This window comes from Poecilia mexicana, unplaced genomic scaffold (genome assembly GCF_051168715.1).
Source record: "Poecilia mexicana isolate PSO_F unplaced genomic scaffold, ASM5116871v1 scaffold_6, whole genome shotgun sequence".
NCBI classification, from domain to species: Eukaryota; Metazoa; Chordata; class Actinopteri; order Cyprinodontiformes; family Poeciliidae; genus Poecilia; species Poecilia mexicana.
The window spans coordinates 11,876,875-11,895,219 of NW_028263375.1; the positions used below are offsets into that span (position 1 = coordinate 11,876,875).

Below are 18,345 nucleotides of genomic sequence, written 5' to 3' on the forward strand. Positions count from 1 at the left end.
AACTGAGTCACTGCTGCGCACAGGAGGCAAAGAGGCGTGCTCATGCTGGTTATATTATTATGCCTCATTAAATGATATGTATTTTTTTAATGACTTATTGTTTGAAGTATAGCATCAGTCACTCAGTGACCCATCTATCAAATCATATTAAATAATGCTACAGATTTTCTAAATGTAGCACTGGTCTCACACTCGGTGCTACATGGTTCTGCAACTTTTAAATGACTCTCTGCTTCAGGACACCTGGTTCGAATATTAGCTCATTAGCAGAGCTCTGTAGACATTGACTGCATGTTAGTGAGGCATTTAGTTCAAGTGTATAGGACAAGGAACACATCTTAAAGTTACAGAACTCGGATCCTTGAGAGCTGCAGTTTGAGACCGCCGATAAAAAGCTTGACCGGGTGTCTGGTTTCTCTAAAGCGCTGATGGCTGTGAGAGTACACACAGCAACATGATCTGCTGTTGCCTAACATGCATGTGTTGGCACATGTAATATCCAATAGCCCAACAGAAGAACGCCTTGGTTTACGTCAGCCTTTTGTACTGTCTGACCGGTGTTCGTAGGTGTAAGAAACAGTATACAGCTGTGGATTTCTAGAACAGAGTGTACTGTAAATGTCTGGAGTATAACAGCGATTGTGTCTTACACCATATGCTTTAGTTTAGTACGTATCCTATGTTTGTGTAAATGCCTCTGAAGCTCAGAAAGACGCTCGAGCTGTAGGGGTCAGAGCCTGAGAATCTGAATAGCGAAAAATACCAACAGGACAAAACAAAGAGCAATGGGATTCTAAGAGGAACTTTTAAAGAGCCACTATAGTAACCAGAGCGACTCTTGAGCAGCATATCACTGGCTTGGCATCAATTATTAATCCCACAGCAAATCACAAGGTGAACTGTTGCACACGGAGTGGTGCATTATCAGACTGATACTTGGATTACCAGTTAAACTGGACAAATTTGTTTTTTTCATACAATGAGTTTGTGTCCATTCTTCAATGTCAAGTCTAATGTGATTGTTAAGTCAATCAGATCATTTTAAATCATTCCTTCATTGAACAAGGAGCTTAGAATACAATGCAATTAATTGTAGATACCAACTTCCTATTCTAAGTTTTCAATATGAAAAACAAAAGAACAATAATGCAAACAAGTATAGATAATGCCTAACATTAAAATAAATTACAACAAATAAAATGGAGTACAAAACTTCACTTTTGCAACATTATTTTTCTCTCATTGTCATCTTGTTCTGAAAAGACTAGAGCAGGGACAATTGCATTGATAAACCTTAAAAGTCCTACATGCTCTGTTAAGTAACCTAACAGAAACTGAACAGAAACTTGATACACTTTTTTACTCTTCTATAGTCCTTAGAGTAATAATAATAATTAAAAAAAAAACTCAGTCAGACCTCGAAGGAAAAAAGCCTGAATGGTTCATCTCTAACTTTATCTAAATATCTTTCAATTCAAAATGCTTATAATATGTTTTGTATAAAAAATATGTTTTTCTTGTAAGGAAGCTATGCATCACTTTCCTCCATCCTCCATCATAATACAAACAAAGCATGCATTCATCTTACCTGATAAGCATCAAGTTGCTCGTCTGTGAATATTGTTTGCTTATTACCCATCTTTATCAAGTAATTTGTTGCTTGTACACATTCAAAGCAAAGAACGTCCACCACCTTTTCTCAGAGAAAGGCATTTAGGGGGTCGGTGGAGTCAAAGTCTCCACACAAGTTGAGCCGAGTATTGTTGCAAGAACTTAAAAAAGATTGTTGTTGATGTCCATTCAGGAGATTCCTGCCATGAGAGCAAACATTCGCTGGAAAATAAAATTAAAGACCGTGGAGCTGGTGTCTTGTCACAGTTGAGCCAGAGAAGTGGATTTTTCTGTAAGCCCTGTTCAGCGCAAACTGATCTGCTTCTCCTTAAGAACCCAGGTGGTGTTTCCAACAGGGTGCAGACAAACCAATCAGACAACCCACAGGTAGATAAATAAGTAAACTTGAACTAGAACCTGCTGGCAACAAGGTTGATATAACAGCAAAGAAGCTCCTAGAACTTCTATTGTGAACTATCACTTTATTTGATAAATATTGAAAAAAAAAATATTCTAAGGAGATCGTTTAATGAGAGGCCTAATTTATATTAAATCCTGTTAATTATAAAGACCTATATAGTACCTTACTTCTAGTATTGAGAGCCTACATTGATTATAAAAGTCCAGGTAGTAATTTGATTAACTAACTAAAGTTAGACGTTTAATAATAATAATAATAATAATAATAATAATTATTATTATTATTATTATTATTATTATTATTATTATTATTATTATTATTATTATTATTATTATTATTTAGTTTTTATCAAATAACCTGTTGCACCTGAAGTAAAATAAACTAGTTTATCTTCAGCTCCAGAGATGATCGCTTCCCTGCAAACTCTGCCCCCCTTTGAGCTGCAGAGGCTGGTGTGATGTCCGTCTCTAATCCACCTGCCTGTTATTACAGCACCAATGAGCGTGTCCTTATCCCACCTCTGGACAAATGATAATTTCACGCTCCGTAAATAATTCCTGTCTTGATTTGCGCTGGTTTAATTGTCACCCTTTGTGACATTTGTTTGATTTCTAACTGTCAAAGTTGCCCAGCATGGACTGTAAGCGAGAAAAGGAGCAGGGTAAGTTTCACTGATAGCTTGTTGCTACGTTACTGTGTTAGCCTCTAGCAGCCTGTGCTAACTGTAGCTAACTGTGTCCAGAGAGAAAATGAAGCTAACAACGCGTCTGTGCTTGTAATTCTTCCTGCTGCTTCGTCATCTCTACAGAAAAAAAATAAATAAACATGAGCTCTACTACTATTTTATTTTACACACCCGCTCTCTTTTTAAATGTTAAATGATTATCATAATTTCTTCTAGCTGCTGCCATAGGAACGACGCTCACTGTTAGCACAAATTTAGCTAACATTATTTAACGCTATTGCTAGCTGACCGTAAAGAAAGTTCACATTTCTCATGTATTTCTTCTCAAAGATAAGACACAATTGGTGCTCCTATTTTTTCATCAATAATGTTTTTCTACTTTGATTTCCTCTTGTTTACAATTCAGTAAGCTAAATAAAAAAAAAAAAAAACATTAAATAAAATAACGGACTGGTATTTTCATATAAAAAGACACCATCCTCATTATCTATGGTTCAGTGAGTGAGGAGAATTCATGTGTAGGACTCATAGTGCCTTAAGCACAGTAAAGCAAACATACCTCCCTCTGCTGTTACTCATGCATGCTAGTGGGATTATAACATTACACAACAGTGAGCACATCAGCACATCTGTCTGTTGTGACCCTCTCCTTTGTAAAAATGCTCTGTGTGCTGTCAGGAAGAAAATAAATAATAATATGCTGCTTCTATTTAAAGTTTCTTTTCCCTTCGCTGTTAACAGAACAAACAGTGCTTCCAGCGTTATCTTTTGCATCGCTGAGTCACAAATTATAGGATCTGTAGTTGTACTGCATATTTAAGAATAGAAAGTGAATGTGCTTTGTTTTGTGCGGTCTTATCATTCTGGTTCCCTCAGATGCAGAGTGTGAGAAGGTAACTGCTTTGCTGCTGAAGTCACGGACTGGAGAATTTGATTTGGAATCCATTCTGTTTCTGAAACTCAGAGTCCTTGGTAAGGATTAGTGCACATTTTTAATGTTCATGTTCATTAAGTTACTATTTATAAGAAAAATAACTTTTTGTCTTTAAGGTATACATGACCTTGGATGTATTGGGGAATGTGTAAATTTGGAGAGGCTGGACCTATTTGGGAACAATGTCACAAATCTAGGACCTCTATCATCTCTTCGTCTTCTTTCTGTGCTTAATTTGTCTTCTAACAGAATCTCTAATATAGGTAAGGTAAACGGGCTTTATTTCATTTTTTTTTTCAGAATGACATTGTGCAATATTTATTTGTGTTCTCTGTTTTTGGTTGTTTTCCCAGAGCCACTTCGTAGTTGTGAAAATTTACAAACTTTAAATTTAGCTGGTAATGTCATATCCAGGTATGTTACAAGTTTACATGCTAACACCATTGCAAAACAATATTTTAAACATCTATGAAAATGAATCAGAACTGATCATTTTGAATTGCTGGTTAATGTCACTGATTATGAATTTGATAAAGTTTTTCTGCCATTATTCTAGTTTTACAATGTATACAAATGCACTAGATTTTACTTCAACTCATTCGATGAATGCTGAAATGCATCATAATATTTAGATTTTGTCACTTATTAACTAAGGTCTATGCTGAATGAGATATATATTTTTTAAAAAAAACTTACGTCTAATGTGCTGTTTTTCAACAGCACTGAGAGCCTACATTGCCTTGTTTCTCTGAAAAAGCTAGAAAACATACGTCTGAGAGACAACACCTACAATTACAGTAACCCAGGTAATTTATGAGAAATTTATCTCTAATTCCAGTAAATGGAAGATGGTGATTAATGTTCGTTATGTTGCTGCTTTGGTTTTGTCAGTGTGCAGGAGCGCATCATACAGAGCTGTTGTACTCGAGATGTTCCCGAACATCAAGGTTCTGGATGGTAAGATTTATTTTTCTGTGATTCTTTATCTTGGCAATATTATTAGTCCTGAAGACATTGCTCTGTTTTGGCTGAATATGCTTATATTATCTGTTTTAAATTACAGGAGAGAGAGTTGTTGGACGAGGAAGTGAATTGTACCAGTTATGCAAAGACATTGATGATACCATAAAAGGTATTATTTTTTCTTTGCTGCAAATATATGTCTATTCAATAATGAACAACAGTCTTACATGGATGTGTGTTTAATGTTTTTTATTTTGTAAAATATCGTTGAACTGTTCATTTTTCTCTACATGATCAGCTGGTTCATACAAGAATGGGCAGCTCATTGAACATCCCGATTGCAAGCCATGGGTAGAAGACGGTTACTGGGAGATAAAGCGATCAAACAATGCCATTATTGAAGAAGCCTACAAACAGTTCAATGGTGAGGTTCGCTGTGTTGTTTTTTTTTTTGTTTTTTTTTACCATTTGTCAACTCTTTTGATATTATGTATACTGATATTACAAGTGCGCCTCAATACATTAGATGAGCATCAAAAGTTTATCCAAAAAGATTTGCAATTGTGTATATAATGATTCTCCTTCTGAGTTTCACTTTTAAAAATAAATAACAGTATTGAACTAACTTCACAGTGTCATTCTAATGAATTAATGTCACCTGTTCATGTAATTCTTTTTTTTTTTCTCCAGATGTTCTTCACGAATGCAGACTCTTGAACAACAGAGCCACTCATGTGATTTCCCAGACTGAGAGATCAATGAGCTTGAAGAAGCAGCCAAAGCAATACGCCATCTGAATTGGGCTATTTTGTACAAACCTTTTATGTAACTTTCAGCCGCCTTTTTTTGCTTTGTAATGATGTACTATGACAGATGTACTGTAGCTTTTTTCAAACAACCATGCTATATCCAAATGCTTTTTAAATATCATTGCCTGACACACGTGCTCCGTGCCGCAGTGTGTGAACTTCGCTGTTACTGTATTCATCCTATGCATTGGTTGACAGAATAAATACGGAGGCGGTTTGAAAACCTTGACCCATACTGATGCCCCTCAGTTTGGCTCATCGATGTCTTAACTTGCACAATGTGCATTTTGTACAATGCTGTAGCCTGAAATAATGCTGATAGCTATGCTGCTCATTAGAATTTGTATTGGTCTTTGCTTACAGGGTGTCCTTAATTTTACGTTGCTGGTTAATTTAAAGAGCAAATGTGTCCTCTGTTGTATGTTCTTGTTGTGCTTATGCAAAGATTGACTGATTGATTGTTGGCTCTTTCTACTTTTTTTTTTTTTTTTTTTTTAATCAGGGTTTCTCTGTGTAACCAACTTGCTGAAAATACATTATTTGTAAGCCTGTAAATGTGTATTTAATTCTGACTTTGATTATTTAGAATAAATTCAGATAAGATGCATACCTATATCACCCACTTTACGATCAGAGCAAAATATGTATATTGTGATGAATTTGTTAAAACAAATGTGATCCTTATAAGTTATAAGGCAGTCCAACAAATAATGCCATGCTGCCACCTGCTGGTGATTGTCCAATACACTTATAAATAACCTAACGCAGACATTAGACACGCATTGGAAATGTTTGATATTTATCTGTAATAGAAACGTTGACATTTAGTTTACTGCGTTTCCTTGTTGAAGAAAGTAATTATTTAACCACTATAAACAGGTACAGTCATCGGTTTGTATTTTAGCTGATTTTGTTTATTTTGAAAGCCGGAAGTTTGCGTTACGTCTTTTCGAGCTTGACAAGTGCCGCCGCCGCCGCTCCTCTGAGCTCGAGCTCGTCTACCTCAAGATCGCAGGAAACATGTGGAGGTCAACGGTATGCATCCATAAAATTTACCTCACTTTGTTTTATGCAATTCACTAAATCTTTTATTCTTTGTGTCAGATTTTTGTAAATTGCTTTCAAGCTGAAAAAGGAAGATGAAGCTATTTATCTTCCTTATTATGCTTATTAAAAATGAGCTACAGCTTTATGGTTACTATAGTAACTAGAATCTTGCTAATTTAGTAGCTCACTGGCTAAACTGCAAGGTTTATCCGCTCTTCTGCAGATCATTTTGGGAGCTGTTTCTGTTGAAGATAATTTTCTTGTTAGACCTAACAAATAGCAACACATGTCTACTGTCTACAGATTATTCATCTGCTAACAAAGTTTGGTTTCTATATCAATGGCAAGGACAAAATCAAACCACAGCAAGTTTAGTCTGCTTGACTATGCTAACAGTCCTTGCTGTTGCAGCTACATCACAACAATCGGAGGTTTTTGCAGTTGTCACATGTCACTTATAGTGTGGTCTGGGGTCTAAAGCCCATTTTTATCGTGGCCAAAACAAATTGCTAAATGTTATCTCTTCCTCAACAGAACTGTAAACATGCAATATTTCAAGCCAAAACAAAGAGTGCAGTGTTTCATTGTGATGTTGAAAATGAGTCGATACCAACAAATTGCCAGCAATATGGACAGCAATTAAATCATAACATAGTCATAATGTCATGAACCCTACTGTCAAGTAAATTCTCTTCTTGTTGGCCAGAAGACTAAAAATAAGCACTTAAACTCACATTGAATTGGAAGTAATTTACACTCACTGGGGAACTCATTAGATACACCTGTTTGATTGTGTGTGAATACAAATTTCAAATAAACCAGTTATGTGTCAGCATTTGCAACAAACAAAACCTTGAAGAAGCCTGGGCTACAGGCTCAGGGTTCCGCTCAGAGGCTCCACTTATCACAGGCTCACCAGAATGGGAAATTAATGTCTCAAAGCTCAATTTATCTCAAATTGCCTTCTGAACATGTCGATAAGATCACTGTTCTCCAACGGCGTTCACAGTAACCACATCCCACTTAAATAACACCGTTACGGATGGGATGAAACTTGAAATTTTCAGCCAATATTTGATGCTATCAGGTCAATATGGACTAAAAAACCAGAGGAATGTTCCTGTCCACTTGTATTTTTACCGTGAAGGATTGAAGGAGTTCTGATGGCAAATATAACCCAACGGAGTTTGAAAAAAGTTGTCTAATAAAGAGGACAGTGAGTTTCTACGCCAATAAACAAATGAGGAGCATGGCACACTTAAATTGGAGGGTGGTTTGATTAACATCCTTGTCTTGCACAAGTCTTTGGTGGAGTTTGATCCTCGAGTTGTTTAACCATAGTCTGTCATCACAGCAAAAGAGATGCACCGATTCTGCAGTACTGTGGAAGTCTTTTGGGGGATGTTAATGGTATTCTTTCCCATAATACTTCTGCTTGTCTGCTTGATTCGACTTCTGTTTTTGTTTTTTCTTTTGATGATGCTGATGAGGGTTGCTTTTTTTGGTGGTGCAAAGGCCATTCCTGAAGATTAACCATGAATTGTTGAAGGGGGTTGCTTGTTAAGTGTTTGGAATTTTTTTGCTTAAAGTCCTCTTTGCAGAACTTCAAGGAAAAAGTTTTGCAAATTGAACTTTTGAGTGTCATCTATTGAGCTTCACAATGGATGAAGCTCAATACTAAAGTGGTGTTTCTGAAATTGCAGGCATCGCGTGTAGTTGCTTCTTTGAAAAATGAGCTTCTACAATCCAGGAGTTTCATCCGTGGGGTATGTACATTTTATTTATTTTTTTCAAATTTACTTTAGATTACTACAATATTTTTTTAAAATCTGTTTTAATGTTTAAGACATATGGGTGAACACAATCTTTATTTGGGTCTTTGTCTCTCTTTTTCCACACAGATGCAAACTGTTACATTAATCCCCGGTGACGGCATCGGTCCAGAGATCTCCGCGGCTGTCGTGAAGATATTTGTAGCAGCTGAAGTCGGTTATTTATTTATTTATTTATATACTGTCAGTTTTTTCTACTGATTTTTGACAGACAGGATAATTGAGAAATATAGCTTTTTTTAAAATGCTTCTCAATCTATAAGATATGCATCATCTGAGAAGATAGTGTTGCGCTTGTTGTTTGCGTATGTTTTAAACTAGGTTCCCATTGAGTGGGAAGAAAGAAACGTCACAGCTATACAGGGACCAGGTGGAAAGTGGATGATCCCTCATGACGCTAAAGAATCAATGGATAAAACAAAAATCGGCCTGAAAGGTAACCTAAACCCTTTATTCTGCAAAGCCGAGTTTTCTACATATTTTCCCACATAAAAAAGATTGCTCTACTTTATTCAATTTCACACTTTTGTTGAAAGTGAATTTTAAATAAGTTTATTTTGGCGGATATTTTTCCACTATTTCTCTCTGCAGGCCCTTTGAAAACACCAGTAGGAGCAGGTCATCCCTCCATGAACCTGCTTCTGAGAAAGACGTTTGACCTCTACGCTAATGTGCGCCCCTGCATGTCCATTGAGGGTTATGACACACCTTATACTGATGTGAACCTGGTTACCATCAGGGAAAACACTGAGGGAGAGTACAGTGGGATTGAGCACGTGGTAAAACTCTTTATCCACTCTTTTGATTAGAGCTACTTTATTTTATTGCTTTTAATGTTAAAACATCCCAACTCACTATTATCTTCACTTACAATAATTTACTATTGAGTTTCATTGGGCTTTAGTCATGTTCATTTTTAATGATGCACCTCTACTTTCAGATTGTTGACGGAGTTGTGCAGAGTATCAAGCTCATCACGGAACAAGCCAGCCAGCGCATTGCAGAGTATGCTTTTGAATACGCAAAAAACAATCAGAGGTCCAGTGTTATTGCTGTTCACAAGGCTAATATCATGTATGTTACATTCCTCTACAGATGCCATCAAAGCTTGTCCTGCTAAAGATGCTAAATGACTGTCCGATGTTTGCTCGTCTTTTCAGGCGAATGTCGGATGGACTTTTCCTGCGAAAGTGCAGAGAGGCCGCAGAGAAGCACAAAGATATCAAATTCACAGAGATGTACTTGGATACTGTGTGCCTTAATGTAAGTTCCAGCAACTTCTATTAGGAATCAAATTAGTTTTCTTGTTTTATTTAGGCCTTAGCTGGTATGAGATACTCAGTGTGTAGAGTGTTACAGTATTGTGACATTTACATTATCTAATTGATTTTATTTAAAACATAGAAGCAATAGATATTTTTAACATTGATGACATTAAAAGTGTTAAATGAATACCAGTAGCTATCCTTTAAATATGCTTATTGTGGAGAATATTAGTCTTTTTACTGTAGTTTTAAAAGGTACAACGACAGGTGGCATTCTTTAATTCCTTTTAAATAAATTATAAAGTAGTAGTCTTTCAACCAGCTGACCTGCAGTGCCTAGCAGCATGATGAGGGGAGGATGTTCCATCCAGACTGCAAAAATCCCAGTCACTCCAGCAGTGTCTCTTGTATCTTACTAAAAGTTCTTAAAACTGTAGAAACAGCATGATGAAGACATTTTTGTGGTTCTGAAATTATAACTTTTTAGGATGTTGATACTGGTAACCAGCCTATGTAGGCCATACATATTGCAACTTATTACCACAAGAGGGAGTAGTAACTCTATGTGTCACATAAATATAATGGAATACAAACTTCAAATAGAGACAAAGACTGCATGGACTTTGTTGAAATAAGATAAATAAGTGATACATTGTTTTACTATGAGGAAATGGTAATAGGATACTTACTTTGCATGTGTCAGAACAGCTGCCAACTCATCACCGGTCTTGGATGAGCTTCGATTGGCAACATTTGATTCCCATACAATCCATTTGTATTTCTGTGGCATTCTTGACATTTGCAATTAAAGGCAACATTGTCAAAATACTCCTACAGATGGTCCAGGATCCCTCGCAGTTTGATGTCCTGGTGATGCCAAATTTGTATGGAGACATCTTGAGGTAATTACATAGTAAATACATAATAAGTTCTTCCTTTTAAAGTTTTCCAAATCAGGAAAAATTTAAACTTAAAAATCCGGTCAGAAAATGTGGTGATATTTGTCGACTGAACCAGAAATAATAAGTAGAAAATAATTACAAGTGGCAAAAAGTAAACCTTATTAGAATATAACAGAAACAAATCTACATTTGTTTTTTTATTATTCATTGCAGTGATCTCTGTGCTGGATTAATTGGAGGTTTGGGAGTGACGCCAAGTGGAAACATTGGTGCCCATGGGGTGGCCATATTTGAGTCGGTATGTTGTTTTATATTTTACCACACATATTTTTAATTAACATAATTAAAATCAGATAATTATGGGGGGGGGAAAAATCCAACTGTTGAACTAAATTTAGCTCTAGACAGAAAGATTTGCTTCAATTTTTTCTGGGAAAAATAACATCAACCATGGTGGTTGACTGTTGTTTTTTCTTTCCTCCTGCCAGGTTCATGGGACTGCTCCAGATATCGCAGGGAAAGATCTTGCGAACCCCACTGCCCTGCTGCTCAGTGCCATCATGATGCTGCGCCACATGGGCTTACGTAGCCACGCCCAGAAAATTGAAACTGCCTGCTTTGACACCATTCAGGACAAAAAGGTAATTCCCTTTTAAAGACAACTCGCTGTGGGTGTATTGGCAATGTGATGCTCCTTCTAAAGTTTTTCATAATTTTCTTCAAGGTTCTAACCAAAGACTTGGGAGGAAACGCCAAGTGCTCAGAGTTCACAGAAGCAATTTGTCAAAGAGTTCGGGACATGAAGTAAAAGGAGCGTGTGAGGCTTCTCATAATCTGTCAGTATAGTATCACGTGGCACTGTGTGACTCCGTGTTAAAACTTTTACCCAGAGCATGTATTTAAAATTCTGGTGCTTATGAACTTGATTGTTTAGATTGGAGCACCTTTAACAAAGAATTGTCTTAACCACATCATCAAGAACATCTGTATATATGACATGCTAAATAAGATTTTTGAAGACGGTTGTACATTAATCTTTAATGTGTTTAAAACTCACTTTAAAATAAGTGAGACAGTCCTCATAAACATGCCATAAGTCTTCCATTATGGTGCCCAGAGATTGTGCACTTGATACTGGTGGGGGAAAAAAAACATGCTTCTTTATGCACAAAACCTTATCATTTTGCACTTGGCATGTTTTAAACCACCAGGTGTTGTTCTTCCAAATTGTATGAATGTATGCAGAACAATTCCAATAGAAATATGAAACTATAATCTGATTTTTTTTTTTTTTCAATCTAGCTTGCTATTAAAGTTCATGACAAAATGTTCATATATCCAATCTTGGTCTGAGACTATTTTTTAAAGACAGTTTCTTATGTTTAGAGGTATTCATTGTGACAGGTAAACTTTTCTAATGTTTAAAGGCATTATAAAGTGTATGTACAAAAAAGGGGAAAAAATTAAAAGTTCTACTTTTAGGGTAATATTCTTTGAGATTGAGAGTTTGATTAAATTCAGATTTCACTGAAATCACACAATTTGTAATCGCTTTAGAAACATAACACGATGTAAAAGTGGAATAGTTGTGTAATAGCTTGCTGTCTAAATTTCATTACAAATATTGACAAATTATACAGACTAGTCATATTCTACAAACATTTTTCACATTGTCAATTTTTATCTTTTGTGTCCCTTGCTTTGTTCAGCTCTTTTAGTTATGTTCTTGTTTGAAAAATGAAATTGAAATAAAGTTGAATTAGTTATATGTTGAACTACAACATTAGTTCTTGAATGTTACAGGTCTTAAACAAACGGTTCAAAATTACACCTGTTTGAAAACGTCTTATGAAAGTACAAAGGTCGGAAGTTCAAGACCATTTTGACAGACTTGAAGAAAATTTGTCTCTTTAGAATAAAAAAAATAAAACATATTTGAATGATTAAGGCCTCAAATACTAACTAGCAGAAGAGTGGATTTTTTTTTTTATCAGATTTTCTAAGACATTCCGAATACTGGGTTCTAAGTTCTTATATTGTCTTACAATGTTAAGAAACAAGATTTGTATTAAGATAGACTTCTTTGATTATAGCTGTCTCCAAAATTTGCTTTCTATTCGCCCTAAACTATTTTGCACGTTGCTCTTTACCCACTGCCCTTTTGATGCAGACGGGAATCATGTGAAGACATTTGAGAAGCTAACTTAAAATAACCCCCAAGGAGTGCTAACAGCTAAAGTTCGCGTTATGTTCAGAGTCATGAAGAGCTCCATGCATAAGCTTGATGCAAACAAGACTATTTCAGTGAAATCTGGACCTCTACTTTGTCATAATGCATCCAATTGAGAAGAAACTCTCTGTGGCTGCATTGAAAAGCTTTTGCACTTCTGCAAAAACACATTTCCACTTTCCCCATTCATTTTTGCCAGCAGTGCATGCTGGTTCCTATACTTCTGCAACGTTGATATAAATTATTACATGCTTGAAGCACTGCTAGTTTTATGTCCTATATAGAGAACACAGGTTAAATCTGATAAATGCAGTCCTTTCCACATCAGGAAAATTATGCAGACGTCTACAAAAAGCGTAGTCTGGTCTTGTTTGTAATTTCAGCACTGGTCCTAGCATCCTAGTTAACCTTTGCTTCAGCTGATTTGTAGCAAGGTTTGCCAACATACAGTCAACTCATGAGCTGCAAGGATCAAGCTGATTCTTTAAGGTTTGCACATCAAACAGAAAATAGTTTTTATTGTTTTCATTTAAACAGTCAAGAGTTGAAAATAATCTTGCAGTAGCTCCAACAGCTGTCTTTGCTCTTTGCAGTTTTTCCAAGGACATCAGTACTTCGCGCAACTGTAAGCTAACCAGCCAAGTCACTTTAGTTACACACGCATATCTCAGATACTATCTGTCTGAGTGGCAGCAGTCATTAGTTAACAGTATTCGGAGGACATCTTGTACCTTGTGGTGTTCCAGCAGGACTCCCAATGTAACAGAGCAAATAAACATATCCTCACAATTGCATTACTATTTTGAAGCAGTGACTATCCCACTTGTTCAGTTGTTTGTTTTAATGACAAAGCATTTTTAACCGAAGCGTAATTTTTATTGGTTTTCCATCTATTGTGTATATCCATTTACTCTTGCAGGGCTACAGATGCCTATCTCCAGAAATCACTGGGCAATAGACAGAGTACATTCTGGAAAGGTCACCAGTCCATCACAGGGCAACTCAAAAGACATTGGACAAACAGCCATGCTCACACACTCATACCTGGGAGCTATTTAGAGAGACCAGTTAACCTAACAGTGATATTTTTAGACTGTAGGTGGAAGCCAGAGTGTCTGAAGAGAACCCACACATACTCAGAGAGAACATGCAAACTCCATGCAAAAAGACCCCAGACCAGGATTCAAACCCAGGACCTTTTAGCTGCAAGGCAAAAATGTGTTATCAACTGTGCCACTGACTGTACAGCCTTTATTTTGTAAAAATAAATGGGTGCTAGTAAAATTCCTTCTTTTAATACACCGATGCCCTGTCTCCATCCAATCTGCATACTTTTTGGAATTTTAGTGTCCATCTAATCTTTGCTATCATTTCAGCATATCCATCTAATTTTCAATGTTTCCACTGAGTGCAGATAATCAGAGAGGTAGTAAAGCCTCCTTGCCATCATAATCTTTAGCTCCTTCCACATATTCTCTGTCAGCCAGATTTAAGTAAAGACTGGGCCTCTCCAAAACATAATAATTCCAGCAATAAAAACATGTGGGTATATCTAACAGATTTCTTGGAATCTTAATCTGGCAGATTTTGGGAAACATTTCCAATGCACTCAGTGAAATAAATTCAGGGATTTTTTTTCTTCAGCTTTTGATTATATACAGCGTGAGGCAAATACTTTTAAAATACCCTTGAAGTTTTTGTACTTTTCCTAAGAAAAGAATGACAGAAGGTTCCAGAAAGAAAAAAAAAGTATAAAAGAAAACTTGAATACTTTTACACTGATGTGAAAAGAAATGTTTCCTCTTAAGAAGCAAGAAATATTTTTGGAGTAAATGACAGCAGGAATATGTCTGACTATTTTGATTAGATTACTGAGAAAATCAATATTGTCTGTGTTACAATGATGAGTTTGCAAGATCGGTTCGAAACATGAACCGCACAGACTTTTCTAAAACAGTTGTGTTTAACTGTTGTTTCTGAATTTGCTCTTTATGCAACAGCAACACTATCCCCCTATTCCCCTCTCTCCGAGCGGTGTTGCATAATATTCTTTGAAAGACCTTCACCTATTGCCCCATATATGAAGACAGGAATTAGGTCAAGTCATTCAAGAAGCAGGTTTGGGAGCGCCACCTCCACCCCTCTCCCTCGCGCCATTTTTTTCCGCTCTGGTATTTTCTAGACTCTCTGCGTCAGTCTACGACACATCCGGGTGGCGCTGCTCCGAGCTCTCCAGAAACTTCTGCACAGCGGTACGGCTATAAGAAGGAGCCGTGTCCTCCTCGTCCAGTGTCAGTTAACAGCTCTTCGACAGGGTGAGACAGAGGAAATACAACAAGTAAGTGGGATATTTTTAATTGTTATACTGATCTTTATAAAGCTATGTAGCGGCTGCATTGGTAAGAGTAAGCTGCTGCTGTTTTTAATATCATTCAACCACCCTTTAACGTCAAGTTTAATATGCAGTCTGCTTAGTTAATTTTTGTGTATTAAAACTGAAAGAGGAATTCCATTATTATCTTTATAAGAGTACGTTCACAATTTGTTCTAATTTCTTTTGACATTTTTTATTCCAAGCCTGCAATTCGGGTAATACAACGGGATTAAATAGAATATATTTTTATTTATTTATCTATTTTTTTTTTTTTTACAGTAGAGTCACCATGGTGCACGAAACTGGTTACTACGATCTCTTGGGGGTCAGCCCAAAAGCCTCGACGGACGAAATTAAAAAAGCCTACAGAAAACTAGCACTGAAATATCACCCGGACAAGAACCCAAATGAAGGCGAGAAGGTAAGAGAGAAATGCAGAGATTACTCTAATGTGTGAAAATGTTCAGTTAGTGGGCCGTTGCTTTCCGTTTTTAAATCTCCTTGTTGAGAGACGAGACAGGAGGAACTTTCTGGAAACATCCACCGCGCTGCTTCTGAGTTAACACTGGGGGAGATTAGACCGGAGTGGAAGAGCTAACCGTTTCTGAAATGTATTATTATTTAAGGTCACACATTGTAGCACATGACCTTTTAATCCATTTATTGGTTTGTGTGTTTATTATTATTATTATTATGTATTTTAATTAGGTCTCAAGAATTTGCATTTTAAACAGCTGCAGTTTTTTTTAAAAGCTAAAATCCTGGGGCAATTTATGTTCCCCAGTCTAAACAGAAATCTTAAAAAAAAACAAAAAAACCTTGTGACCTGAAATCACAAATTACTTAATTTAAAGAAGTTAAGGGTGGATTTCCCTCAATCTCCAGATGATATTTAATAATTGGTGAAGGTTAAAATTGATGCATGTCAGTGGGACAGGCTATAAGTGCTAGAAGATTTAAAATAACAGAACACTGTGGTGGATCTAGAGAAACCTCTTGTATAAGGCAAATCAAGCACAATGTTGTCATATCAAAACTACTTTGTTCAACTACTGATATTTTAAGTATAAATAAAGAGCTGTTTTTGAGGGGAAGGCTGATCAGGTAGCACACTAATCTATCAAAACCATCTACATAGTTTAGCTGATAGAAATATAAATGCCGTTTTAAAATCTGGTATGAAAGAAGAATCAGCCATTTTCCTCTAGTAGAGAATAAAGTGTGTCTAACATGTATAACTGCAAGTTTAAAGCCACTTAAAACTTTCTCTCTGTTTTTAACAGTTCAAGCTCATCTCTCATGCCTACGAGGTGCTGTCTGATCCAAAGAAGAGGGACCTATATGACCAAGGAGGGGAACAAGCTATTAAAGAAGGAGGCATGAACTCTGGGGCTTCGCCAATGGATGTGTTTGACATGTTCTTTGGAGGTGGAGGTCGAATGCAGAGAGAGAGAAGAGGTGGGATATAATTACAAAGTCTACGAACTCCAGCTTGGATGTGATGCGCTTTGAATATTTAGGTTTTAGATTGCATTTTTTTTTTCCTGAAGGAAAAAATGTTGTTCACCAGCTTGGTGTCACACTAGAAGAAATGTACAACGGTTCTACTAGGAAGCTTGGACTTCAGAAGAATGTCATTTGTGAAAAGTGTGACGGTAAGTGCTATACCTTTCGTAGGACACTTTTTAAAAAGTCCCTAAAACTGTTTCTCAAGACAGAAAATAAATGTATCTTGGTTTCATTTTAAAGGTTACGGTGGTAAAAAAGGGGCTTTGGAGAAGTGTTCGACTTGCAAAGGCAGAGGAGTACAAATCAGAGTGCAACAGATCGGGCCGGGCATGATTCAGCAGACCCAGAGCATGTGTCACGACTGCCAGGGGCAGGGGGAGAAGTTTAACGCAAAGGACCGCTGTAAAAACTGCAACGGACACAAACTGGAGCGCAAGAAGAAAATTCTTGAAGTTCACATTGACAAAGGTAAGACTTGAAATATGCAAAAGTAAAGTAATCCGATATAATTTTGATGAGGACCTTGGATAAAATGTTTTTTAATTGTTTCAGGTATGAAAGATGGCCAGAAGATTACATTTCACGGAGAGGGTGACCAGGAACCGGGACTAGAACCTGGAGACGTTGTCATTGTCCTGGATCAGAAGGAGCACCCGGTTTTCCAGAGGCAAGGAGACGATCTGGTAATGAAGATGGACATCAAACTTGCAGAGGCCCTGTGTGGCTTCAGAAAGACCATCCGGACATTAGACAACAGATCGCTCATCATCAGCACAATGCCAGGTACAGCAATTCTTTGGTTGACCAGCTGTCTTTACCTGTGTTTTTGCTGTTAGGTTTATAGACATATTAACTTTTTGTTCTCTTTCAGGAGAAGTCATCAAGCACAATGACATCAAATGTGTTCAAAATGAGGGCATGCCTATCCACCGGGATCCCTATGAAAGAGGAATGCTCATCATTCAGTTCCAGGTGAGTTTCTTAACGTGTTTTACAAAACCGACACAGATTTTAAGTAGAACTTTTGTGGTGTATCCGGCAACTTTCTGATCATGTTTTCTGCTTCCAGGTGGAGTTCCCAGAAAACCACTGGCTCCCAGAGCATCTCATGTTCCAGCTGGAAAGACTGCTTCCTCCCAGAGAGGATGTGATGATCACGGAGGACATGGAGGAGGTGGACCTCTGTGAGGTTGATCTCAATTCACAACAGAAACGCTACCACAGAGAAGCCTATGAGGAGGAAGAAGAGGGTCCCAGAGGCGGAGTGCAATGTCAGACACAGTGATTGTATTCTAGGTTCCAGTTCTTGGTTTTGAATAGGTTTGATTCACTGCAGTTTCAAAGTATGGACTTAAAGAAAAGAATGACTCAAACAACACAGCTGCCAATTTTTGATTTTTTTTTTTTTTTTTAATGTGTGCTTGACACAAACATGTCACTGAAGAAGTGGTCTTTTGTTTTACAAACTGTATTTTCATGTCACTGTTTCTGTATTTTAAGAATTCTTTTCTTATTTGTTTGTATGTATTCATTATCAATTCTACACTCATTCTTTGTTTTCAGAGCCTGTAAGGACGATTCATATGCTTTCTGTGAAGGTAACGTCAACTATGACACATTTGGGGTCATTTAATAAAGTATAGGGATCTTCATCTGGATTTTGTTTTTTATTTCTTGTATTTTACATGCACGTTTCAGCATGTATGTCATCACACCACTAGTTTGCACGTTGAATTCTTGCCTAATTTGTTTCTGATAAGCAG

General features: G+C 36.8%; 3 protein-coding genes across 6 annotated transcripts; all 3 read left to right on the top strand.

Annotated features, from left to right (window-relative positions):
• The first annotated feature begins 2,462 nt into the window (after window positions 1-2,462).
• Window positions 2,463-6,030, top strand: lrrc61 (leucine rich repeat containing 61). 2 transcript variants are annotated; one of them, XM_015001928.2, is made up of 9 exons: window positions 2,465-2,693; window positions 3,594-3,689; window positions 3,768-3,914; window positions 4,005-4,065; window positions 4,372-4,457; window positions 4,543-4,608; window positions 4,715-4,783; window positions 4,913-5,038; window positions 5,305-6,030. In XM_015001928.2, the coding sequence occupies exons 1-9, from the start codon at window positions 2,666-2,668 to the stop codon at window positions 5,409-5,411; spliced, it is 786 nt and encodes a 261-aa protein (XP_014857414.2). In that variant the 5' UTR covers window positions 2,465-2,665; the 3' UTR covers window positions 5,412-6,030. The 2 variants fall into 2 exon arrangements, with proteins under 2 accessions (XP_087862381.1, XP_014857414.2); XM_088006255.1 differs by lacking the exon at window positions 5,305-6,030 and having other exon boundaries at window positions 2,463-2,693; window positions 4,913-5,287.
• A 139-nt stretch (window positions 6,031-6,169) lies between these two features.
• On the top strand, window positions 6,170-11,811 carry idh3a (isocitrate dehydrogenase (NAD(+)) 3 catalytic subunit alpha). Of its 3 annotated transcripts, XM_088006253.1 has the most exons (12): window positions 6,170-6,458; window positions 6,774-6,839; window positions 8,174-8,236; window positions 8,372-8,455; window positions 8,624-8,738; window positions 8,894-9,081; window positions 9,243-9,376; window positions 9,463-9,565; window positions 10,405-10,469; window positions 10,683-10,767; window positions 10,958-11,110; window positions 11,194-11,811. In XM_088006253.1, the coding sequence occupies exons 1-12, from the start codon at window positions 6,444-6,446 to the stop codon at window positions 11,275-11,277; spliced, it is 1,155 nt and encodes a 384-aa protein (XP_087862379.1). In that variant the 5' UTR covers window positions 6,170-6,443; the 3' UTR covers window positions 11,278-11,811. The 3 variants fall into 3 exon arrangements, with proteins under 3 accessions (XP_087862379.1, XP_014857413.2, XP_087862380.1); XM_015001927.2 differs by lacking the exon at window positions 6,774-6,839; XM_088006254.1 differs by lacking the exons at window positions 6,170-6,458; window positions 6,774-6,839 and adding an exon at window positions 7,699-7,880.
• Window positions 11,812-14,892: 3,081 nt separating this feature from the next.
• Window positions 14,893-18,240, top strand: dnaja (DnaJ heat shock protein family (Hsp40) member A). Its single transcript, XM_015001925.2, has 8 exons — window positions 14,893-15,037; window positions 15,353-15,494; window positions 16,357-16,531; window positions 16,624-16,728; window positions 16,823-17,050; window positions 17,135-17,365; window positions 17,454-17,554; window positions 17,652-18,240. The coding sequence occupies exons 2-8, from the start codon at window positions 15,363-15,365 to the stop codon at window positions 17,865-17,867; spliced, it is 1,188 nt and encodes a 395-aa protein (XP_014857411.1). The 5' UTR covers window positions 14,893-15,037; window positions 15,353-15,362; the 3' UTR covers window positions 17,868-18,240.
• Window positions 18,241-18,345: the final 105 nt, after the last annotated feature.

Coding starts and splice junctions, on each gene's coding strand:
- lrrc61 (XM_088006255.1), top strand. CDS start 2,666: ATGGACTGTAAGCGAGAAAAGGAGCAGG. Junction 2,694..3,593: donor TAAGCGAGAAAAGGAGCAGG/GTAAGTTTCACT, acceptor TGGTTCCCTCAG/ATGCAGAGTGTGAGAAGGTA. Junction 4,458..4,542: donor CTACAATTACAGTAACCCAG/GTAATTTATGAG, acceptor TGGTTTTGTCAG/TGTGCAGGAGCGCATCATAC.
- idh3a (XM_088006253.1), top strand. Junction 8,456..8,623: donor AGATATTTGTAGCAGCTGAA/GTCGGTTATTTA, acceptor GTTTTAAACTAG/GTTCCCATTGAGTGGGAAGA. Junction 11,111..11,193: donor ACACCATTCAGGACAAAAAG/GTAATTCCCTTT, acceptor ATTTTCTTCAAG/GTTCTAACCAAAGACTTGGG.
- dnaja (XM_015001925.2), top strand. CDS start 15,363: ATGGTGCACGAAACTGGTTACTACGATCTCTTGGGGGTCAGCCCAAAA. Junction 15,495..16,356: donor ACCCAAATGAAGGCGAGAAG/GTAAGAGAGAAA, acceptor TGTTTTTAACAG/TTCAAGCTCATCTCTCATGC. Junction 17,555..17,651: donor TGCTCATCATTCAGTTCCAG/GTGAGTTTCTTA, acceptor TTCTGCTTCCAG/GTGGAGTTCCCAGAAAACCA.